Source organism: Cnephaeus nilssonii, assembly GCF_951640355.1.
Source record: "Cnephaeus nilssonii genome assembly, chromosome: 22".
Lineage (NCBI taxonomy): Eukaryota > Metazoa > Chordata > Mammalia > Chiroptera > Vespertilionidae > Cnephaeus > Cnephaeus nilssonii.
Window position 1 is genome coordinate 25,347,758 of NC_137093.1, and position 22,658 is coordinate 25,370,415.

Consider the following 22,658-nt stretch of genomic DNA (forward strand, 5'->3'; position numbering starts at 1 on the left):
ACCCAGGTTCTGAATTCTAAGTTCTACCTTCTGGGTTCCTGGTTCTTTTTTTTTTTTTTTTTTTTTATTGCGTTTTTTTTACAGAGTGGAAGAGAGAGGGATAGAGAGTCAGAAACATCAATGAGAGAGAAACATCGATCAGCTGCCTCCCGCACACGCCCCACCGGGGATGTGCCCGCAACCAAGGCACATGCCCCTGACCGGAATCGAACCTGGGACCCTTGAGTCCGCAGGCCGACACTCTATCCACTGAGCCAAACCGGTTAGGGCATGGGTTCCTGGTTCTTGTCCTGTTCCAGTCTGTTTCCTGCCCCCCAGATCCTTTCCAGCTCCATTTCCCCAGCCTTTCTGGGTTAATTAGGTGGACCTCCTGCTGACTTTGCTAACTTGAGGATTTTCCTTTACTTCTTGCAATTCTAGGCAGTTCTAGGCTTTTCCCCAGCAGGAGGGACGTGGTTCAGACTGTCCAGCAAGTGGATGGCCAGTGGAGACCAGGGAATTTCCCCGAGAGCCGGGTCTGCTTTGACCTCTTCCCTTCACACCCCACCTCTAACCACTAGACACACTTACCTTTTGTGTAACTAAAGCTAAACTGTTGTTTTCCATGGTGATACTTGGGGACTGGTGGCCTCGAGATGAGGAATTTTAGGGGAGGGGGAGGGAATGTAGGAAGACATAAAAGGTTGTGTTCTTCATTCAAAGAAATTAAAAACTGCTTCCAGCACAGGGGAAGGGATGGGCAGGGCAGGCGGAGCTGCAAAGTCCTCAGACCTCTGTCATCCTCAGCTCCCCGTTGTCTGAGCTGAGCACCAGCCCCCAGAGTCCTTCCAGATCAGAGAGAAAACCAAGACAGCTGGCCTGGGAGCCCCTCTGTCCGTGGCTGCCCTGAGAGAGAAGGGCGGTGAGGCGGCGGCGGCGGCAGCATCACTGGAGAGGCGAGATCTTCAAAGGGATCATGATCCGAGACTCCATGTGCCGCACCAGGGGGACTGCGGAGAGAGGCAGAGGTCACAGAGGTGAATGAGGCCAGCGCACCCGGGACACTGGGTTCTGAAGGGGGAGGAGGCCTGGGATGCTGAGACAGGAAACACCGCCCCCTTGTCCTTCTGGAATGGCCCAGGGAGAGCACCGGGTCTTCCAAACTGTGGGAGAAGGGAGGACCTAGGTGGTGACGAAATGCAACATGTAAACGCTTGTCCTGATCATACATTTATTTTCTTGGGTTTGTGAAAACAAAAGAAAACAAAACAAACAAACAAAAAAAACTAGCCTAGTAAAAAGTGCATTCACAGATACTATTGCTTAGGACCGTGGTCGGCAAACTGAGGCTCTCGAGCCACATGCGGCTCTTTGGCCCCTTGAATGTGGCTCTTCCGCAAAATACCACGGCCTGGGCGAGTCTATTTTGAAGAAGTGGCGTTAGAAGAAGTTTAAGTTTAAAAAATTTGGCTCTGCTGACTAATGAGTTTGCCGACCACTGACCTAGAGCACTCATGGAGGCCTGACTGGACCATGTTGTGAGCCACCAGATGGAACCCCAATAACTCATGGTCTTCAAAGCAAGCTCCACATCGCTGGAGGTCGCCAAGGGAGGCTGGATTCCATCCTCAAATAGGGCTCCTTGCAGATGACCTCCAAGGGCCCTACTGCCTCCCCCCTTCTCCCCCCCCACCCGCAAGAAGGGACTCACCTGTGTAGTAGACATTTTCGTCCCAACCCCTCTTCCTCCACGCTGCATTTCTAGTCTCTTCCCGAGACTGCAGGTCTTTGTAGGCTGTGGGAAGGAAAGGCATTGCCTCATTCCTTGGGCACACAGGACTGGCTCTCCCCGCACTGCCCCTGGGGGATGGGGGGGGGGCCCAGCCTACCCCAGAGATGGTGCACCACGTAGAGCTCCCCTATCTGCGAGAAGAAGCCGCCCACCGCCTCCTGGTTCTCTTGTCGGTACTTGATGGCCCGAGCCCTGCGCGGCAGAGGAGTGTTGGGGAGGCGCCAGGGCCGGTACAGAGGGCCCCCCGAGGTGTCTCCAGGCCGATTTCTCTGCTCCACCTCAAGGGAGGAGCCGGAAGCCCCCAGCTCTCGAGATGGTCGGGGAATGGGGTGACGGAAGTGAGCTGCGGGCTGGGTGGTTCCAGGGGATCCTCTAGAAGGTGCTCACCTCCTGGTTGCATCCCCCCCCACTGGATCCACGAGGGGCAGCGGTTGCAGGGATCCCTGCCATTTGGCCCCGGGCAAGGTGGTACCCCAGGGGCCTTGGCAGGGCAGGTGGGCAGGGTCTCCCCAACCCGAGCCCCCGGCACTGCCACTCACCAGTTGTTCCCCCACTCGATCATGGTTCCTGGCTGAAAGAGAACCAGGAGAGAATCCAATGAGCCCTCCCCTTGGACTCCAGCGTCACAGCTGGGTGAAGACCGGAAACTGTCAGGTCTCCCCAGCTCCAGGGGTCCCGTGGCCTCATTCAGGGGCCCTGACTCCCCACCTGGGTGTGCATGTGCGCACAGGTGCATACCCACCTCCGTGCTGGGCCCAGAGGGGGGAAGCGGCCAGAACCCCCATCTCAGTGCTGGGGCACCCACCTCGGGGCGGGCCCCTTGCAGCTGCACTACAGCAGGGAAAGCGGGAGCAGGCGGGGACCGGGCACCTTGAGCTTGTAGGTCCTCAGCTCGTAGATGTTGGGACCTGCGCGGGGCTGCGGCTCATTCCAGAAGCTGAACTCCAGAAGCATCTGGTTCCTCCTGGACAGCAGCATCTGGCTCCGCTCCTTCCGGAACTCCAGGTACTCCTGCGGGCGCGGGGGTCAGGGCAGGGCAGCTGGGGAGCACGACCCCTCCACCCCACACCCTGCAGCGGGGCCCAGGGGGCGGCGGAGGCAGCCCCCAGCGCAGGCTGGGCCGGAACCAATACGCGGAGAGGTTTGCCCAGCGGACCCCGACGCACCTTGTTGTTTTTGAGCTTGTTCATGCAGTCCATGAGGGCGGGGTAGCCGCCGGAGAAGCGCCACAGGTGCACTGTTGTGGGGTGATGAGAGGTTCGGGTCAGGGGGCCCCTGGGACCCTGGCCTGCTTGTCCCCAAATTGGCTAAGCATGTATGTAGGGGGGTGGCCTCCAGCCTGGTTCTCTGTAGCACCAGGACCCTTTGCCTTGGGGGCGGGGTGGGGGGGCGGGTAGAGGGGGGCAGTGCTGGGCAGGGCATGACCCCAGACACAAGCTTAGAAGACCTAGGTTGGAGCCCCAGCTCTGCCAGGTGGCCTTTGACCCCTCCAGGCTTCAACGTCCACATCTTTTTTTTTCTTCTTTTTTACATTTTTAATATATTTTTTATTGATTTCAGAGAGGAAGGGAGAGGAAAAGAGAGATAGAAACATCAATGATGAGAGAGAATCATTGATCGGCTGCCTCCTCCACGCCCCCCACTGGGGACCGAGCCCGAAACCCAGGCATGTGCCCTTGATCGGAATCGAACCCGGGACCCTTCAGTCCGCAGGCTGACGCTCTATCCACTGGGCCAAACCGGCCAGGGCCCCCCTCGTCTTTGGAAGGGACGTGGCACTGCCCACACCTTGGTTTCAAACCTCTGGGCTCCAGACCTCTGTGGTTTTAAGCCGCCTAGTGTTGGAAGTCTGTCACCGCAGCCCTAGGAGACGAAGACATCTGGAAATGCTAGAACCCGTGACCGTGGAAGCAAAGAACGAGAACAGTCTTCCCATCCCTGGGAGAATGGCTGGGACAAGGGAGGAAAGCTCCCCAAAGGCCCATCGGACAGGCGGCACTGAGGGCAGTGGGCTCACCAGCTTCCAAAATGCGCGTCCCCATCTCCAGCCTGCCCCTCACCTGCCTTTGGACTCCCATCTGTGCCTCGACTGTCCCATCGGCCAAACTGTCTGACCCTATGGTTTGTGTAAAGGCCCTTCCCCAGGGGACACGGCGAAAGTACTGTATGGATGGAAGGCTACCAAGACCAGGGATGCTGACCTGGGGAAGAGGGATGATGTTAATACGGGGGTAGGGTGGGGCGGGGGGAAGGACTACCAACAGGAAGAAGTTACAGGCAGGGCATTCTAGATTCACGAGAAGAAATAAATGTCTAACCAGGAAAGTGGTTCTTCTAGAAGAAGGATCAGTGGTTCTTACAAATTCATTAAAATGTAGATTCCCAGCCCTAACCAGTTTGGCTCAGTGGATAGAGCGTCGGCCTGCGGACTGAAGGATCCCAGGTTCGATTCCGGTCAAGGGCATGCACCTTGGTTGTGGGCACATCCCCAGTAGGGGGTGTGCAGGAGGCAGCTGATCGATGTTTCTCTCTCATTGATGTTTCTCTCTCTCTCTCTTCCTCTCCTTCCTCTCTGAAATCAATAAAAATACATTAAAGAGAGAATTTATCTGCATAGCACAGACTTTTTAAAAAGACACCATTGTCACCCAGCTAGAGTGGCTCAGTGAGCATCAACCTATGAACCTGGAGGTCACGGCTGCCTGGGTTGCAGGCTCGATCCCCAGTGTGGGTTGTGCAGGAGGCAGCCAGTCAATGATTCTCTCTCATAATGGATGTTTCTATCTCTCTCTCCCTTCCTTTCTGAAATCATTAAAAAAAACACAAAAAACAAAAAACACAATTATCAGGACTATGAAAGAATGAGATAAGCTGGCTTAAAAGGTAGTGAGCTCCCCATTGCTGGGAGAGTTCCAGGGAAGCGTAGAGAACCTTCTATCAGGGTAGCTCAGAGGCACTCCCTGTGCTGTGTAGAGTCTAAATCAGCCCCGTACAAAAGGACTTTCTCCTGCAATGCAGATGTTCTATAGCCGTGCTGTCCGACATGGTAGCCACGAATCACCTGAGGCTTGAAATGTGTCTTGTGTGACTGAGGACTGAATTTCTCATTTCATTTCATTTCACCTAATTTTGCCTTCAATAGCTACATGTGGTTAGTGGCTACCTTCCCAGACAGTATAGATCTCAAGGCCAAAGCCCCTTTGAGTGGCTGAACCGCTAGAGTCAACCAAATCCATGGGTGGCCCCTACCACTTGGTGCCAACTGAGGTGGGTGAGTAGGGATGGGATGGGGCATGCTGGGGGGGCAAGGAACCAGCTCAGACAAGAGCCCCTGTGTGTTCCACAAATACGTGCCACACACTGGGGATTCGGTGATGAAGACAGACAGACAGACAGGGGCCCCGCCTCCCCGGGACTCACCACCGACAAAGGGAGGCAGACAAGTACACCACAGGGTGCACCATCAGGGCAAAAAAAGAGGCAAGTCTTAGGTGCTGGGGAGCCAGGGGAGAGGCCTGGCTCAGCTTGGGTGGAAGCAATCAGGGAGGCCTCTAGGAGGAGGTGATGTCTATATCAAAATAAAAGACGAGTAGAGGAGTAAACCAGGGAAAGTGAGCAAGGAGAACAGTGTGGAACTAGAGGGTGAAACTGTCGCAGGCGGGAGAGCACAGGGAGCAAGAGGGGGTGTGGAGAGACGAGGCCAGAGGCTGGGCAGGAAAGGATGCGCAGAGCCTCATGGGCCACCCAAGGGCAGAGGGGAGCCCCCATAGGTGTCTGAGCAGGGGAGTGAGTCAATGAGGATTGTATTTAGAAAGACCACTCTGGCCCGGCTGGTGTGGCTCAGGGGTTGAGCACCGACCTATGAACCAGGAGATCATGGTTTGATTCCTGGTCAGGGCACGTGCCCAGGTGGCGGGCTCGATCCCCAGCAGGGTGTGTACAGGAGGCAGCCAATCCATGATTCTCTCTCATCACTGATGATTCTATCTCTCTCTCTCCCTCTCCCTTCCTCTCTGAAATCAATAACAATATATTAAAAAAAAAAAAAAAAAGGAGAAAGAAAGAAAGACGAAAGCCCGCTGTGTGTGCTGCTGTAGAGGGAGTGGAGGGCAGCCAGGTGTCAGAGGTGCCGGGGCCTGGGTGGGCGGCAGTGGTGCTGGAGCGGGGGGGCACCTCACCTGCCTGGTCCTGCTCCCCATACCACGTGTTCCAGTTGCCCACGAGCGAGCAGGGGTAGTCCTCATCCAGGTGCAGCTTGGGCAGCACGGCCTCCCTGTGGGAGGGGCACAGGGACGGGGGAGGGCTCACACCAGCCACGTCGCACCCTGAGGGAAGGGATTCCACTCAGGCCCTCGGGGCTGGGGGTCAGCCTCCCCATCTCTAAGACGCAGATGCCGGACAAGACATCCTTAGGACGCGCGGCTCTGACGTGGACACCCCCGGGTTTCCGCAAGGAGAATGGGGCTGGGATGTGGCCCCCACCCCAACAGGCACTGGGACAGGCGGAGGGAGGGAGATGCTCACGTCAGGCTGTTGTAGGCATCCAGACACTCGGGCTTCACGTTGTGAACTGCGAGAGAGGACAGAGAGTGGGGGGTGAAGCAGGGTGTGTGTGTGTCCACGGGGAGCCCCACGGGGCCAGGGCTCCCGGGACAGCTCAGAATCCCCCAGCCCCTCATCCCCAGGCTGAAGCCTTGTGTGGAGGGGCGGGCTGGCGGGCGCAGCAGCCACTCACACTGGATTTTGTAGAGGTTGCTGGTCTCCTTCTTGGACAGGAGGGTGGAGTGAGCGTCCTTCCGGGGATCCACCTTATGCACGAAGAGTGAGCGGAACCAGCTGCCTTCATTGTCCTTGGAGTAGAAGCTGCGGGACAAAGGAGCTCAGAAGGACGCGCGGGTACGGGGAGCCTCAGCCCTTCCTCGGGCTCCGAGGCCCCGCTCCCCGAGGCCGGTGACCCACATTCTGGGAACGGGGCCACGGGATCCCGTGGCAGCTCCAGAACGGTACACGTCGCTGGAGCCGGCTGAGCAGACCCGGTCCCTTCTGCAGGGTTCCCGGCAGCCAGTTTGCTTCCCGAATCTCTGACGGGCCTCAAGAGGCCCAGAGAGGCAGCCCCACCTCCCATCTCTTTCCAGCCTCCCTGCCTCCGCTTTTGGGTAAGGATTATCCCAAACTGTTAATATTGATTACCTGGGAGAGGAGTGAGGGAGATGGTTAAAGTTTGCTTTATTCGTTATCCTATATAATAAAAGGCCAGCGACCAGAATGACCGATCAGCCAGTCGCTATGAGGTGCACTGAACACCTCTCGGTCCCTCCCCACAGCCCACAGGCTCCGATTGCTGGATGGCGAACGGGAACCACGGGGAACTGGGTGGGTGGCGGCATGGCGGGACTGGGGACTGGCGAGCAGGCAGAAGATGGCCCTCATTGCAGCTAGACCTAGGGACCCTAACCACACACGATTTCGTGCGCTGGGCCTCCAGTAATTCATAAAGCTAAAAAAATTGTTTTTTAAGTGTTTCTGGATTCATAGGCCTTCTGTCCATGTGCATATATTGGCTTCATTAACAAAACCCAAAAAGACAATTATCACCAGATGGGTGTTGGACCAGAATAAGGGAGCTGCACTGTTGATAATATTTGCCGAGGACGTCCGCTGTGCCAGGGACCTGTGACCGCCGTGTTCGTAGCGTGATCCCACTGACGCCGTGGAATGATGTTACCGTGTTGATCCTCTGAGTGTCCCCGTTTCCCACACGAGGAAAGAGAAGGCCAGGGCGTTGAAGGAACTTGCCCGAGGTCACGTGGCAAATCAGGGGCCAAACTCTCAGGCAGGGACCACGCCAGAGCTCTTTCCTCGGGTCAGGGGCCGACCCGGAGAGCGCCAGGCAGACACCGCGAAGAACCAGGGGAGTTTCAACAAAGCCACTGGCCGAGCGGACACGTCCCTGGAAGGGGCGGTGGCAGGGAGAGGATCAGCTCCTCCAGTTTGCCAACCAAGACCTTTGCTCCAAAACTGGGCTCCAAGTCACTGATTAACACCAGCACTGACCAAGACCAACAGCCAGGTGGCCAGCCCTGGAGTGGAAGGCAGGTCCGGGAGCTCTCGTGGGCTCCCCCGTCTTCCTGACGCCCTCCGATCCCTCCTGCCTACGGGCTTCCGTTTCCCCAGGTGTCTACGGAGCGAAGATCTTTCCCACAGGTAAAACCCAGCCAGGATCCTAGGGCAGCGTCTGACCTGGAACCCAGCATTCTCAGGCTCACCTTTCCAAGTTCATTTTCTCAGCGAAATCACAACATTCTCTTGCCCTTAAACTCCTCTTGAGCGCTCTCACCTTTCTCTCTGTTTTTACACATATCTTTTTAAAAATATCTCTATATATATACACATACACCGAGTGGCCAGATTATTATGATCTCAATGCATAATAATCTGGCCACTCAGTGTATATCCTATATAACAAAAGGCTAATACGCAAATTGTCCCCTTGACCAGGAGTTCGACCAGCAGGCAGGCCGGCCAACCACCCATGCCCCCTCCCCCTGGCCAGGCTGGTTGGACCCCACCCATGCACGAATTCATGCACTGGGCCTCTAATATATATATATATATATATATATATATATATATATATATATACACACACACACACTGAGTGGCCAGATTATTATGCGTTCAGAGATCATAATAATCTGGCCACTCAGAGAGTGTGTGTGTGTGTGTGTGTGTGTGTGTGTATTATTGAATTCAGAGAGCAAGGGAGAGGAGGAGAGAGATAGAAACATCAGTGATGAGAATCATTGATGGGCTGCCTCCTGCACGCCCCACACTGGGGATCGAGTCCACAACCCAGGTATGTGCCCTGACTGGGAATCGAACCTGTGATCTCCTGATTCACAGGTCGACGCTCCACCACTGAGCCATGCCGGCCAGGCTAACACATACCTTCTGTTTGTTTGTTTATTATTGTTTACTGATTCCCTGCTAGAAGCAGCACCAGGAAGACAGGGATGCTGTCTGTCCTGCGTGGCCCTGCTCTCTCCCCAGAGCCCGGAACAGTGCTGGGCACGTGGCGCACGCTCAGTCCGCGATCGGGGAACAGAAGGAGAGGTCGGGAAGCCCAGACAGAGCTGCAGGGAAGTGGTGAAAGGTGGAAGGCAAGAGAGGGTGGCCCTTGGCTCAGAGCATGGACCCAGGGCTCAGGGAACCTTTCCCTCCCCACCCCCAGCAGCGGAATGAGTGCTTTCAGAGCACAGGTTCTGGACAAAGTGGGGTTCTCATCCCAGCCCAGCTTCCTCTCTCTGAGCCTCATAGTCCTCATCTGGAAAATGGGGGCAAAAAGACGGGCCTTTTAGAGAAAGGGTTTGCACAGCTGTGGCGGCCAGGAGCACCGTTCCTACCGAAACTCCTAACTCATCTCCGGGCTCCCCCTCTTTGACCCCACTTTTCCTAACCTGCCCATCAATTGTTGTCAGGCACCACTTTGGTGATGCCATTCCTCTGCTCAAGTCTTCCATGCCCCCCCCCCCCCCCCCGTGCGTGCCTTCCCCCCTCCCCCCCCAACCCCCGCCCCCACACTGCCTACGAAACAAAGGCTTGGGATTCCAGCTCTCATCCACTTTGCCCAGCTTTCCAGAGCCAATTCCCATTTGAATGGGATAACCACAGAGCCAGGATTCCCCATCCCAGTGGGTCTCAAATCCCCTGAGAAATTCTCAGGCCCAGACCATTGCACCAGCCTCTCTGGGAATGGGCCTAGCCATCCGGGTTTTAGCAAGCCCACCGGGGGATGCTGATGCACACTCCAGTCTGAGGATCACTGCTCCACAGCAGTCCCAATGTATCATCGTTATTTTTTACGCCACCTCGGTAAACCATCCCAGACACGTCAAAGGTTCTGTTATCAAAACTCTTCCAAGAATGCCTCTTAGGCCTAGAAAAACACAATGCAGCTTTGTCCAACCTGCGGGAAGGATCAGCCCCTTCCACAAAAACACCTCTCCTATTCCCCCCTCAGCCCTGCCATCGTTTTCATCTGACTACTCTAGTCTCCCCAAACACAATGGATGTCCTTCTACCCACCCCCCCCCCAATACCTAACACACTGCTGCTGGCATGAGAACAGCTCCATGTATGTCCCAGGTGAGGACTTTTCAGTAATGACACATTTGCACTTAATAGGTACCAATAGTCTGATGCCTCCCCTCTCTCGCCCTCCCCGGCATCAGGAATCGGCTCCAGAATGTTTTATTTATTCGCTAGGAAGCAGGGGTCTAGGCACACGCTGAAACACTCCTGTTTCGAGTTGGCCGACTCTGGAAAGGGCCCTATTTCTGCTTACCGTTCCAGCAGCAGTAAGACAGACCAGAGCGAACCCCGAAGTCCTGTCCCCAGGATCCCTGGTCCAGCAGCAATCACGGCTGTTTACTGAGCACTTACTCTGTGCCAAGACCGAATCCTCACAATACGTTTTTGAGAAACACGAGGCTCCCACGCTCCTGTGTGGCCTCTGGATGTTTGCCACGCAAACGGCTTCTACCACCCACGGATTCTGTAACCCAGTCTTTCGTCTCTTCATCTGGCAAACAAGACGATCTCCCCAAGGCCCTTTCCGGCCTATTAGGAGGGGCCTATTAGGAGGGGCTCATGCAGAAACTGCCTGAGGCATCGCCTGGAGCAAGGAGCAATACCTTCCATCCCCAGGGGCTAGCAGCCTCAGCTCCCGGCCCTTTTAATTTTAACCACTCTCTGAGATATGCACTATTTTACCACTCCCATTTGACAGATGAGATAGCTGAGATTTCAAGAGGCCAAATGACTCGCCCAAGGTCACCCCACCAAGAAAGGCTGAAGGTAGCAGGCGCTCCCCATGCTATCAGCTTTCTCCCCCAAATACTGGGCAGTCGGGTGGGGGCACATGCCGGCTCCTCTTTGCCAGCTGCCCCAAAGCCCCAATGCACAGCGCTCTGACATCTCACAAGGCCCACGTTGGGCGAGGTCTAGGCGGGGGCAGCTTGGGGGGCAGCTTGGGCCGGGGCAGTTGGGCAGGAAGGAACCCTGCCTCCTTGCCACAGGGTGGATCGGGGTCCTCACTTCTAACCAAATGTGCTTGAGCACACGCTGTCCTGAACCCTGGGCCAGGGGTTGGGGAAACAGAAAAACGAGGTGACGGTCTAGTAGGGGAGACAGGCAAGCGTGGACAGGGTGTATGTGCAGCGATGGGGGAAGTACAGGGCGCTGGGGACGGAGGAAGGAGGGGAGGCGCAGGGCCAATCCGGGAGGCGCTGGCCCAGAGCAGGGCGCACACAAAAGCTCAGGACGGGGGCAGGGTCCAGCCAGCCGTCCTCTCCCAGGAGGCACTGGGCGTCAGGAGACCAGGGTCCAGGCCCAGCGCTGCAGGGGGAGTGAGTGACCTTGGGCAATTCCCACCCATCCCCCAGGCCCCCTTTGCCCCACCTGTCCTGTTCAGGGTTGGGGAGCAAGGGGTCTGTGCAGCCGTGGCTCTTGAGGATCCTCCATTGCTCCCCCCAGGATTCCAGAGGGAGAAGTTGCCTCTCCCAGGAGCCCCCAATGGATGCTACCTCACAGTCACCGCAAAGGCCGGGGTGGGGTGGGGGGGGGAGAGGCCTGAGGCCACTCCTCCTGCCTCCCCTGCTCCAGGGCCCAGGACCCGGCCCTCCCATTCACCCCATCTTTCATCCTCTGCCCAGAGAGCCAGGCACCCCCTGGAACAAAGACCCTGCGCGTACCATCTCCCCCATTCTTGCTCAGGGCTCCACCCCAGGCCTGGATTTTGCCCTCCCCCCCCCCCCCCCCCCCGGCTCCAACCCATAGATTCCAAGCCGGAGTCTCTGCGCATTCCCCACGCCCAGGCCCTGCACCCCCGCCCCGCACCCCCGCGCACGCCGCCCTGCCCGGCCCGGCTCTCACCGCGCCGCAGCCGCAGCCGCCACCTCCGCGCGGCGGGGCCCGGGGCCCCCCAGCAGCCGCGCCGCCGCCGAGATGCTGCTCAGCCGCGGAGCCATGTTGGCGGAGCGCAGGCTGCAGGGAGACCCCGCCCCCGAGCCCGGCGGCGGCCGAGCGTAAAGAAGCCCCGCCTCCTCCGGGAACCCCGCCTCCTTCCGCCGGACCCCCCAATTCCGCTGTCGCTGGGTGGGAGGAAGTCGCGGTTCTTTTCCTCCGAACTCCCCCGCGCTGCTACCGACTTGCTCTGTGACCTTAAGAAAGCCCTTTCCCCGCTCCGGCCTCAGTGTCCACTTCAATGAAATGGGAGCGTTGAACCATGAGATGAGGAATTCTTTTTTTTTTTTAAATATATTTTATTGATTTTTTACAGAGAGGAAGGGAGAGGGATAGAGAGCTAGAAACATCGATGAGAGAGAAACATCGATCAGCTGCCTCCTGCACACCTCCTACTGGGGATGTGCCCGCAACCAAGGTACATGCCCTTGACCGGAATCGAACTTGGGACCCCTCAGCCCACAGGCTGATGCTCTATCTGAGCCAAACCAGCTAGGGCAGAGATGAGGAATTCTTAGCTGGGCATGGACGGGTGAGCATCAGAGTGAGCCCCCGGAACCGGTGCGTTTTTCTGGGGTCGAGGGGAGCCACAGGCAGTGTTTATCACGTTGTCAAAGACGCAAACCCCCTCACAGTGTAAGACTGGTGGACCAGGCTCAGGGCCGCGCCATCTCCCCATCACCTCCTTTACTCTTCCCATCCGCCTTTACCATCGCCTCCTGCGTCTCCTGGGGCCCCCTACCCTCCTCCTGCCCCGCCCAGCTCCTTGGTCTGCTCTGCAAAGGAGCCCCTGCTCTGCCGCAGCCCCCCAGATCACAGACCTCAGCTCCAGGGCCCAGGACCGGCCCCTCCCATTCACCCCATCTTTCATCCTCTGCCCAGAGAGCCAGGCACCCCAGCTGAGAGCCTGCAGACGCCACACAAGGGGCCAGGGGCTTGGTGGCTTCCGGAGGGACATGGAAGCACGCACGCACACCCCCCAGACGCGTGCCCACCGCAGGCAGGTGGCTCCTGGCTGGTGTGCTTGGAGGGGGGGAGTGGAGGGCAGGCTCTCATTCTGTGATTCCTTCAGCAAGTGCTGCGTCTGCCTGGCTCTGAGACACCAAAGGTGGGCAGGACAGTAAGCCCCCCGCCCTCTTGGGACTCAAGGCCTGGGCGGGGAGGCAAAATCAAATCCGCCCTGACTTTGAGCCCCTCCAGGGCCCGCAGGCACCCTGGGCCTCTCTCCCCTCACCGCTCCTGCCGGGACACAAAATATTTACTGGGTAAGTGAGGAATGGAAACAAAAAAAATCTCTGCCAATTGCCACCGAGGCTGTGAGGTATGGGGAGCTATGAGGAGGACTTACAATGAGGGAAGAAGGGAAAAAAGGGAGGTCCCATATAGACTCTGAGGGTCAGTGATGACTTCTATAAGAAAGTGAGGCTCAAACTATGATTCCCCCCCCCCCCCCGCTGTGTTTTCTAAAGTTACTACAACGCACATGTAGTATATGCATGATTTATTTAAAAAGAAAACTATATCCTTAAGACAAATGGAAAACCTGAATCCATTGCCATAAACAGCCCTGGCCGGTTTGGCTCAGTGGGTGGAGCGTCAGCCTTCGGACTTAAGGGTCCCGGGTTCGATTCCAATCAAGGGCACATGCCTGGGTTGCGGGCTTGGTCCCCAGTAGGAGGCATGCAGGATACAGCCGATCCATGATTCTCTCTCATGGTTGATGTTTTTATCTCTCTCTCCCTCTCCCTTCCTCTCTGAAATCAATAAAAACATATTTAAAAATAAAGAAAATAAAGAAGAGTGAGGGGGGGGGGGAGTGTTAGACACAGCTGGGCCCAGTGGCTCCTTGGGGTGATCAGGGGAACCACAAGGGGGTAAGCTCCTCCTCCAGTCAGTGTGATTGGGAGTTCCCAGTCACAGCCACTTCCGGGAAAGCCCAGGTGGACATTTGGAGGTGCAGCAAATAAGATGTCACTGGTGTCGTGGGGTGAAGCTGTCCTTCCCTCAGGACCTGAGTGTGGCGGGCACGGGGAGGTGGGCGTGACTGCCCCTCATCTCACCTCACTTTGGGCCTAAGCCCTGGGGGGTCAGCAGGGAGAGTTTGCCAGGAGCAGGGAGAACCTTAAGCCGAGCAAGCCACGCGTGCCCAGGTGCGAAAGGGCTGCCAGGAAGAAACGGGTCTCGACGGTCCCGCACGATCCCACAGACTTCAAGGGTGGCGGCAGCTTCCCACTCAGCACCAGGAGTGCTTTCCGGACCACGGTGCGGGCCGCTGGGATGACCTGTCCCTGGATATGCCCATCGAGGCTGCATGGCCACACGTTGGCCACGTGATCGAGGGCATTTGGAAGCCACGGGAAGCCGGGACCCTGGGGCTGGCCCTCCTGGTCTCCATGGAGCGTCCTCAGCACATTCTGGGTGTTTCTGGCTGCCTCTGCAGGGAAGGAGGAGGGAGGGCTGGTCTGCAGCCCCCTCACGCTGGCCTAGGCGTTTCCAAAGAGGGTTTTCCCATCTTCCCCCAAGTCCGGTGGGGCCTGCTCCCACCCCTGACCCAGAGGGATGTGGGAAATGGGGGATCCCTCGCCGTGTCACGTGAACCACAGCGTGGCCGCTCACTTGGAATGGAGCTTGGAGAGCTTCACCCCTACCCCAGCTACAGCGGTCACCTCATTCCAGTTTACCCAACAGTCTTCGTTTCATCACTGAGTCCCCCCTCCCAGAAACCGCCCCATCCTGGGGAAACCGGGAGGTTTGGTCATCCTGTTATGGAGCGAAGGCGAGTGAATGACCACTGGAGCCCAGACCAAATTAAAATTTAGGGAGCCTTGATTAGCCGGCTGGCTGGGCCGAGCGACTAGCCGGGCGACTGCTCTGCCATTCTCCACGCAGGGAGGCCAGAGAGCAGCAGCGACCCTTTGTGTTAGGACCACTTTTAAGCACATTAACCACATCCGGTTTTTGCAGAACAAGTAACCCAAGACAAAACAGTTTTTCCCAAGCAACGTCAGGATCATGCCATTGACGACCATGTTATTCACAGGGTCATCCTGTTCTCCAGAAAGCTGACAGTGTTCCATGAAAGAAGGCCTACTTGCTGGGAAGGGGACAGGAGTCCCTATCTCAAGGCCTGGCCTGGTGTCAGCACTGACATCTCTATCTGGGGCACAGTCCACGGCCTCAGTAGTGCTCAAAAATTCCCACTCTCTAACAATCCTAACTGTGGCCCTTTCCCTCTCCTCAGGACACCCCCGCCCCCCCCCCTTCCATCCCAGAATCTTTCCTTGGCTTAGCTAACTCCATTCACCCTGCCTCGCAACGCCAGTTAACCGAGCAGCTGGTCCGAACGGGTTCTTGCCCCACGGACGATGCATTCTGGGCAGCAAACCAGCTAGATGCTGGGCAGTAATTCCACGAATAAGGAACTGGGCCAATCCCAATGACCGCGGAATAAATCACCCCCCGTCGGAGCAGCTTGAAACAATAAACATGTATTAGATCACACGGTTCCAAATGGGCCAGGGATTCAGGAGAGACGGGTTCGCCGGGCTGGTTCCAGCTCTGCGTCTCCTGCCATGTCGAGGTCAAGGTGCGTGCCCGGGCTGTGCGGGTCTGACCGGAGCCGTGGGCCCGGCTTCCTGGGGAGGGTGCTCGCCCACCTGGCAAGTGGGTGCTGGCAAGTGAGCGGGCCAGACGCCTCGGTTCCTTGCCACCTGGGCGTCTCCGGGCACTGCTTGGAGGTCTCCACCACACAGCAGCTGGCTTCCCCCGATGTGAGGGACCCCAAAGAAAACGAGGTGGAAACTTCAAGCCCTTTTATACCCCGGCCGTGGGAGTCAGAGTGGGAATTTTTGAGCATTGCTGCACATCCCACTGGTGATACACGTCAGCCCTGCTCAGGGTGGGAAAAGGCTTTACAAGGGTGTGGATACCAACACTTGCCAGTCACAGGGGCCATCCCGGAGGCCGGCAACCAGAATTAGGCTTTGCACCAGGCCCAACTTTTTTAAAAAAAATTTAAAAATATATTTTATTGCCCTAACTGGTTTGGCTCAGTGGATAGAGCGTCGGCCTGCGGACTGAAGGGTCCCAGGTTCGATTCCGGTCAAGGGCATGTACCTTGGATGCGGGCACGTCCCCAGTAGGGGGTGTGCAGGAGGCAGCTGATCAATGTTTCTCTCTCATCGATGTTTCTAACTCTCTATCCCTCTCCCTTCCACTCTGTAAAAAAAAAATCATTTAAAAAATATATTTTATTGATTTTTTACAGAGAGGAAGGGAGAGGGATAGAGAGTTAGAAACATCAATGAGAGAGAAACATCAATCAGCTGCCTCCTGCACACCCCCTACTGGGGACGTGCCCGCAACCAAGGTACATGCCCTTGACCGGAATCGAACCTGGGACCCTTCAGTATGCAGGCCGACGCTCTATCCACTGAGCCAAACCAGTCAGGGCTAGGCTTAAAATATATATATATATATATATATATATATATATATATATATATATATATTTGTTATTATTGATTTCAGAGAGGGAGAGGAAGAGAGAGATAGAAACTGCAATGATGAGAGTGAATCATTGCTTGGCTGCCTCCTGCACGCCCCCCACTGGGGATCGAGCCCACAACCCGGGCATGTGCCCTTGTCCAGAATCAAACTCGGGACCCTTCAGTCCGCAGGCCGACACTCTATCCACTGAGCCAAACCGGCCAGGGCAGCCCAATTATTAGGCTTGGACTCAGCTCTTCAAGCAATTTTCAACGAGCAGGCCTCCTCAGCACCACTGTGTTCTGGGCTAGGAGCTCTCCCTCCCCTTCCTGTCCACCACCGAGTCTACGACATCTCTTTCCGCTGCACCTGTTCATCCCGCCCCTCCCTGCGGAGAGCTGACCCATCCCTTCTCCCCCTCTTCCTTCCCAAAGCAAGCTGCCCTCACGGAATCTGCCTCCATCAGTCATGGCCAAGGCCTGTTGCCCAATTTGTGAAATGAAATGAGCGGAGCCGGGGACAAAGACAGATGGGCAGCGCCGGGCGGAGAGGGGCAGGCCGCTTCCTGAGTGTGAAATATGGGCAGCCCTGCCATTACCCACTCTCTAGGACAAATAGATCATCGCGGAACGGGCTGCGGAATAGCCAGGAGACAAATCACCCAGCTCCGGTCGTGTCACCGGCTCCTAACTGATGGGCTTTTAGGCCCGGGCTCAGCCGCTCTCAGAATTGCCTTGCCCGGCTCCTGTGGGACCCCGGACAGGAGGGACCCCAAACAGGAGGGACAGGGGCAAGACAGCTTTGCTGTCTCAGCGGGGGCATGAGCCACCCCGCCACGTCCCGGCCTGTCTGTGGTTTGCATCCGATGCAGATATGAATGACGCGACTTTGACACGGTGTCACATAAAACCGTCAACAAAGTGCCCCTCCACGGTGACATCGGAAATCATACAAACGTCAGGGGAAAAAAAAAAAAAAGGAAACATTTTAACTCATTAGGGATGGGGCAATGTCAAAGCGTCCCCGCGATGGAATGAATTATCAACTGTGTTCTTGCTACTGCCACAAGGCGGCGCCACTGTAGCCGGGAAACAAACGACCACATTGCGACATTAAGGAACACATACATCACAAAGTTGTTAAGCATACTCTGGATTCTAGCAACTGTTGTTTTTTTTTGTTTTTGTGTGTGGCTATTCAGCTGTCATTTTGCCATTCACTGTCATTATAAACCCCTTTAAACAGATATAGTAACATTATCCATGCATTCACAAGGCGGTGATGCTAGTACTGGAAAAGACACTCCCGCGCCAAGTGGATATCTTTGGAGTGGATATTGGACCCGATGAAACACCACGAAGAAGACGGAACTACCTCCACGGCAGGTGATGCTGTTAACTCAGGAGCGTGCTGGAGGGCGTAGATGATGCCGCCAAGATACAAAGCGGCGTCAAAAGCAAAGAAACGTGGAAGACGGTGGCAGATGGATGAGCTGTGCGAACGCATTTGATCACTCACTTTACAGGCATTCCGGTGGGGGAAAGGAGGTTCTGGGAATACAAAGGTTTGAATCATGTGAAGTTTACCGAAGGCATCCTTCCTGAGAAATGGGACTTCCCGGGACCGCCCGGCAGTCCTGGCATAAATACGGCTCCTGAAGCCGCCTCCTGCAAGGGGAGTGCTGTGGGTTGAATTGTGTCCTGTGAAATATCGAGTCCCTGCCTCCAGTCCCTGGCTCAGAGCTCCTAAAACCCCTGTAGTTCACTAACCGGTGACAGCACTGGGCACACGTTTTGTTCAAATATTTGGTCTTTCCTTGCCTGCATATGTGCATAACCTATGGATGCAGACAGTGGGGTGGTGAGGGCCTGGGGCGGGGGCGGGGTGAGCTGGAGCGGGTCGACGAGGAAAAAAAGGGGATATCTTTCAACAATAAAGACTTAAAAAACAGCCCTGACCGGTTTGGCTCAGTGGATAGAGCGTCGGCCTGCGGACTGAAGGGTCCCAGGTTCGATTCCAGTCAAGGGCATGTACCTTGGTTGCGGGCACATCCCCAGTAGGGGGTGTGCAGGAGGCAGCTGATGGATGTTTCTCTCTCATCGATGTTTCTAACTCTCTATCCCTCTCCCTTCCTCTCTGTAAAAAATCAATAAAATATATTAAAAAAAAAAAAGACTTAAAAAACATCAACAACAAATGTTTGGTCTTTGGCCCTGGCTCAGGACCCAGAGCTCCTAAATCACGTGGCAGGTCCTGGGTGAGGGGGATGCCTTTCATTCTCATGAGGCGATGCTTTGGTGGTGGGCTTCTGGATGGGGCTGGTCCCAGAAAGACCGAGCCATCCTAAGAAGCTCAGGACTTTCGGGACTTTCAGCTCCACCTCCCACCCACCTGGAAGGGGAGGGTGACTGGAGATGGAGTTAATGACCCATCATCATGCCTACATGGCGAAGCCGCCGATACAAGCTCAAACGTAGGGGGTCCCGAGAGCTTCCCACGTGCTTGGGGAGTGTTGCACCCCAACTCCGCAAGGATAGAGACGCCTGCTCCAACTCCGCAAGGATAGACACGTGTCCGGTGTACCTCTTCATCTGGCTATTCATCTGTGTCCTTGGTCATAGAATAAACCCGTAAGCCCAAGCGGGTCCCCGAGTTCTGGGAGACATCCTAGCAAATGATCCAATTCCAGGAGGAGGCCACAGGAACCCCAATTCATTTATTTATTTATTTTGAGGAACCGCAATTTATAGCCAGTCAGTCAGAAGCACAGATGACAACCTGGACCTGTGATTGGCGTCTGAAAGGGGGGGGGGGGGCGGTCTCGTGGGATTGAGCCTTGAACCTGTGGGGTCTGCACTTACTCTAGTTGATGTCAGAACTGAGTTGAATCACAGGCCATCCCGCCGGTGCCACAGAGAACCGCTTGGTGTGGAAAACCCGTTCATTTTGTCTCAGAGGTCCTGAGCACGTGAGAGAGTCAAGGAGAAACACAAGAGTGCTTTCCCCCACCCGTGGCCCCTGAAAAAGACAGACTGAAGTCCTAGCCTCAGGGACCTGGTTTGGAAATAGGGTCTGAACCAAGGGACTCAGGTTAAAGCAAGGTCATTAGGGTGGGTCCCGATCAAACCAAGACTGATGTCCTTATGGAAAAGGGAAACCTGGACACAAAGATAGAAGGGAGAGGGAGAGAGTGATAGAAACATCCATGATGAGAGAGAATCATTGACTGGCTGCCTCCTGCACGCCCCCCTACTGGGGATCAAGCCCGCAACCCGGGCATTTGCCCTTGACCGGAATCGAACCCAGGACCCTTCAGTCCGCAGGCTGACGCTCTATCCACTGGGCCACACCAGCCAGGGAAAGACATTTCTATTGAATGGGAGCCACCCAGTGGGTGGTGCTTTGTTAAGGCAGCCTTGGACACTAATCCAGAAGGTCAGCTCAAGACCCAAAAGTATCTACTACTACAGAAAAAAAGATAAGAGCAGCAAACTGCAAATCAGGCACAAGCGTGAGTGTTAGGCCAGAAAACAGTCGGATTTTAGTGCCTGATTAGACAAGGACCTTTGTTACAGGGAGCTCGCTGTCGCTGGGAGACAATGGGCCCAGAGCTGGACACCTGGGCCAGGTGATGATGAATGAGTTGTCACTTTCCGGAGCCTCAAGGCTGCAGACAGGCCAGAACCTCTTACCAGGTAGTGTGCTTGGTTTCTGTCCCCATCCCACTCCAGGGAATGTGGCGCAGCTTACGAAAACACATCCGTCCAATCACGAGGAAATGTAAGACAAACCTGAACTGACAGACTTTCGACAGATACCGGCGGATTCTCTTTAAAAGGGTCCCCGGTCAGCCCTGGCCGGCATGGCTGAGTGTCGGCCCTCCAGTCGAAGGGTCGTGGGTGTGATTCTGGCCAAGGGCGTATCCCTGGGTTGCAGGTTCCCTGCCCCAACGGGTGCAGTGCAGGAGGCACCCAAATTTTTTTTTTTAAAAATATATTTTTATTGATTTCAGAGAGGAAGGGAGAGGGAGAGAGAGATAGAAACATCAATGATGAGAGAGAATCACCGATCAGCTGCCTCCTGCACACCCCCTACTGGGGATCAAGCCCGCAACCCAGGCAAGTGCCCTTGACTGGAATCGAACCTGGGATCCTTCAGTCTGCAAGCCAACGCTCTATTCACTGAGCCAAACCAGCCAGGGCAGGAGGCAACCAATCGATGTGGCTCTCTCACAGCGATGTTTCTCTCTCTCTAGAAATTAATAAAGCCCGGCTGGTGTGGCTCAGTGGTTGAGTGTCAAACTATGAATCAGGATGTCACGGCTGGATTCCCGGTTGGTCGGGGCACATGCCAGGGTTGCGGGGTCAAGCCCCTCTGCGGGTGTGCAGGAGGCAGCTGACCAGTGATTCTCTTTGATCATTGATGCTTCTATCTCTCTCTTCCTCTCTGAAATCAATAAAAAAATATTTTTAAAAAAATCTTAAAAAAAACCGAAGACACTCCCACGCCTGGACCATTTCCCCCCCCCCCCCCCCGCCGAACAGTCCGTTTGGAGGGGAGAATTAGCCAGCACTAGACAGAACAGAAGGTTTCCCAACAGCAGCCTCTCCGGGTGTGCCAGCAAATGATGCCTGGCACCTGGCTGGTGCCTCCTGGCCTGGCAGGAGCCTGAGGGAAGAGCTAGATTTATGCTCTTAGTATAGTGTTAGCAACAGTGTCTGCCGAATGCTCCAGAAATGTAGCTCATGGTTCCTGGGGCGACAGCAGGAGCAGTTTGGCGGCCACGACCAGAGAAGCAGGGCGGTGCAGTGGTCACACCAGTGGGCTCTGTGGGGCACAGACCTGGGTTCTAGTCCCAGCTTCGCCTGCCCCTGCCTGGAGGACAGCCAGCTAGTGCGCTGTCATGCCGGGCCTGCTTCCTCCTCTGTAGAGAAGAGGCGATGGTTAGTATTTATGAAGTGCTTACGGCTCAGTTAAAACACAGGGAATGGTCTCTATTCAACGCTTAAGAAGTATTTAAAAGTAGGATTTATTCCTTAAAAACAGAAAGTTATGCCGAAACCAGTGTGGCTCAGTGGATAGAGCGTCGGCCTGCGGACTCAAGGGTCCCAGGTTCGATTCCGGTCAAGGGCATGTGCCTTGGTTGCGGGCACATCCCCAGTAGGGGGTATGCAAGAGGCAGCTGATCGATGTTTCTCTCTCATCGATGTTTCTAACTCTCTATCCCTCTCTCTGTAAAAAATCAATAAAATATATTAAAAAAAAAAAAGAGCAATCCTTCCCAAACACCATTCTAAAAAAAACACACAAAAAAACCCCAAAAAACCCCCCAGAAAGTTATGTCCTAGCATGTTTGGCTCAGTGGATAGAGCGTTGGCCTTGGGACTGAAGGGTCCTGGGTTGGATTCTGGTACCTGGGTTGCAGGCTGAATCCCTGGCCCTGGTCTGGGGGCTCATGCAGGAGGCAACCAATTGATGTCTCTCTCTCACATGGATATTTCTCTCTATCTCTTCCCCTTCACTCTTAAAACTCAATGGAAAAATACCTTCCGGTGAGGATTAACAACAAAAAACCCCAGAAAGTTATGCGCCCCTCCCCAGCTCATACACATCCCGTCACAACCTTTGATAACATTTAAAAAGCAAATAATACACGCATATGGTTCGAAAACAGAAATCGTAGAGCACAAAGTGAGAAATGCTTTGATTTGGACCGTTTTGCATCCACAAAAGCAGCTGTTGCATCGGATTCAACCTCGTTAGTGCCAGCCAGTTCCTAGAACTAACAACGCTTTATAACTAACTCGCTTATATTCCTTTTCAACCCCACGAGGCAGTTCCAACTACAACCCCCTCCTGTTCATACTTACTTAGTTCTCCTAAAGAGAAGCAGAAGGATCTGGGGGAGAGAGCCGGCCACCTGGGCGGCCTCCAACGTGAGTTGAAAGTGTGGCGAACAGAGGTCGGAATGTGGGATTGTGAAAATGCCAAACAGGACTCTCCGCCGGGTGTCCGACACACGACCCCCTGGGCGCGTCCCCCTCGGCGGCGCCCTTGATCCGCCAGGGCCTGGGAGGATCCCCGCGCGCGCGCCCCGGGGCCAGCCTCTACGACGTGGTTTCCCGGGAAAGGCGGGTCGGGATCCGCCGCCTCAACCAGTCTTGCTAGAGTTCCTAACAAAAGCTTTCGGAGCGACCGACGCGGCAGCCAGTCAACGCCGAGCCCAGGCCCCCGGTGAGAGCGGAACTTCCAATTGGCGGAGCCGTTCGGGAGACGAGGGACGGAGAGGGAAAGTTCTGCCTCCCTGGGAGTCCCGCGCCAATCGCTGCGCCCGAGCGGTGGCCGCCGGTTAGGTTGCGTGGTGCTCGGTGAACTA

At 55.6% G+C, this 22,658-nt stretch overlaps 1 protein-coding gene across 1 annotated transcript; it reads right to left on the reverse strand.

Moving 5' to 3' along the window:
• Positions 1–42: 42 nt before the first annotated feature.
• NIPSNAP1 (nipsnap homolog 1) lies at positions 43–11,826 on the reverse strand. Its single transcript, XM_079762381.1, has 10 exons — positions 11,705–11,826; positions 6,507–6,634; positions 6,296–6,341; positions 5,950–6,044; positions 2,938–3,008; positions 2,642–2,782; positions 2,311–2,342; positions 1,869–1,963; positions 1,691–1,774; positions 43–989 (listed from the first exon to the last, which is right to left on the reverse strand). Exons 1-10 carry the CDS (start codon positions 11,797–11,799, stop codon positions 925–927), a joined length of 852 nt encoding a protein of 283 aa, XP_079618507.1. The 5' UTR covers positions 11,800–11,826; the 3' UTR covers positions 43–924.
• Positions 11,827–22,658: the final 10,832 nt, after the last annotated feature.

Excerpts from the sequence above, each read along its gene's own strand:
- NIPSNAP1 (XM_079762381.1), bottom strand. The coding sequence starts at position 11,799 with ATGGCTCCGCGGCTGAGCAGCATCTCGGCGGCGGCGCGGCTGCTGGGG. Across the intron at positions 6,342-6,506 it reads CAACCTCTACAAAATCCAGT|TTCACAACGTGAAGCCCGAG; the intron begins GTGAGTGGCTGC and ends CCTCTCTCGCAG. Across the intron at positions 1,964-2,310 it reads ATCGAGTGGGGGAACAACTG|GGCTCGGGCCATCAAGTACC; the intron begins GTGAGTGGCAGT and ends TCTGCCGCGCAG.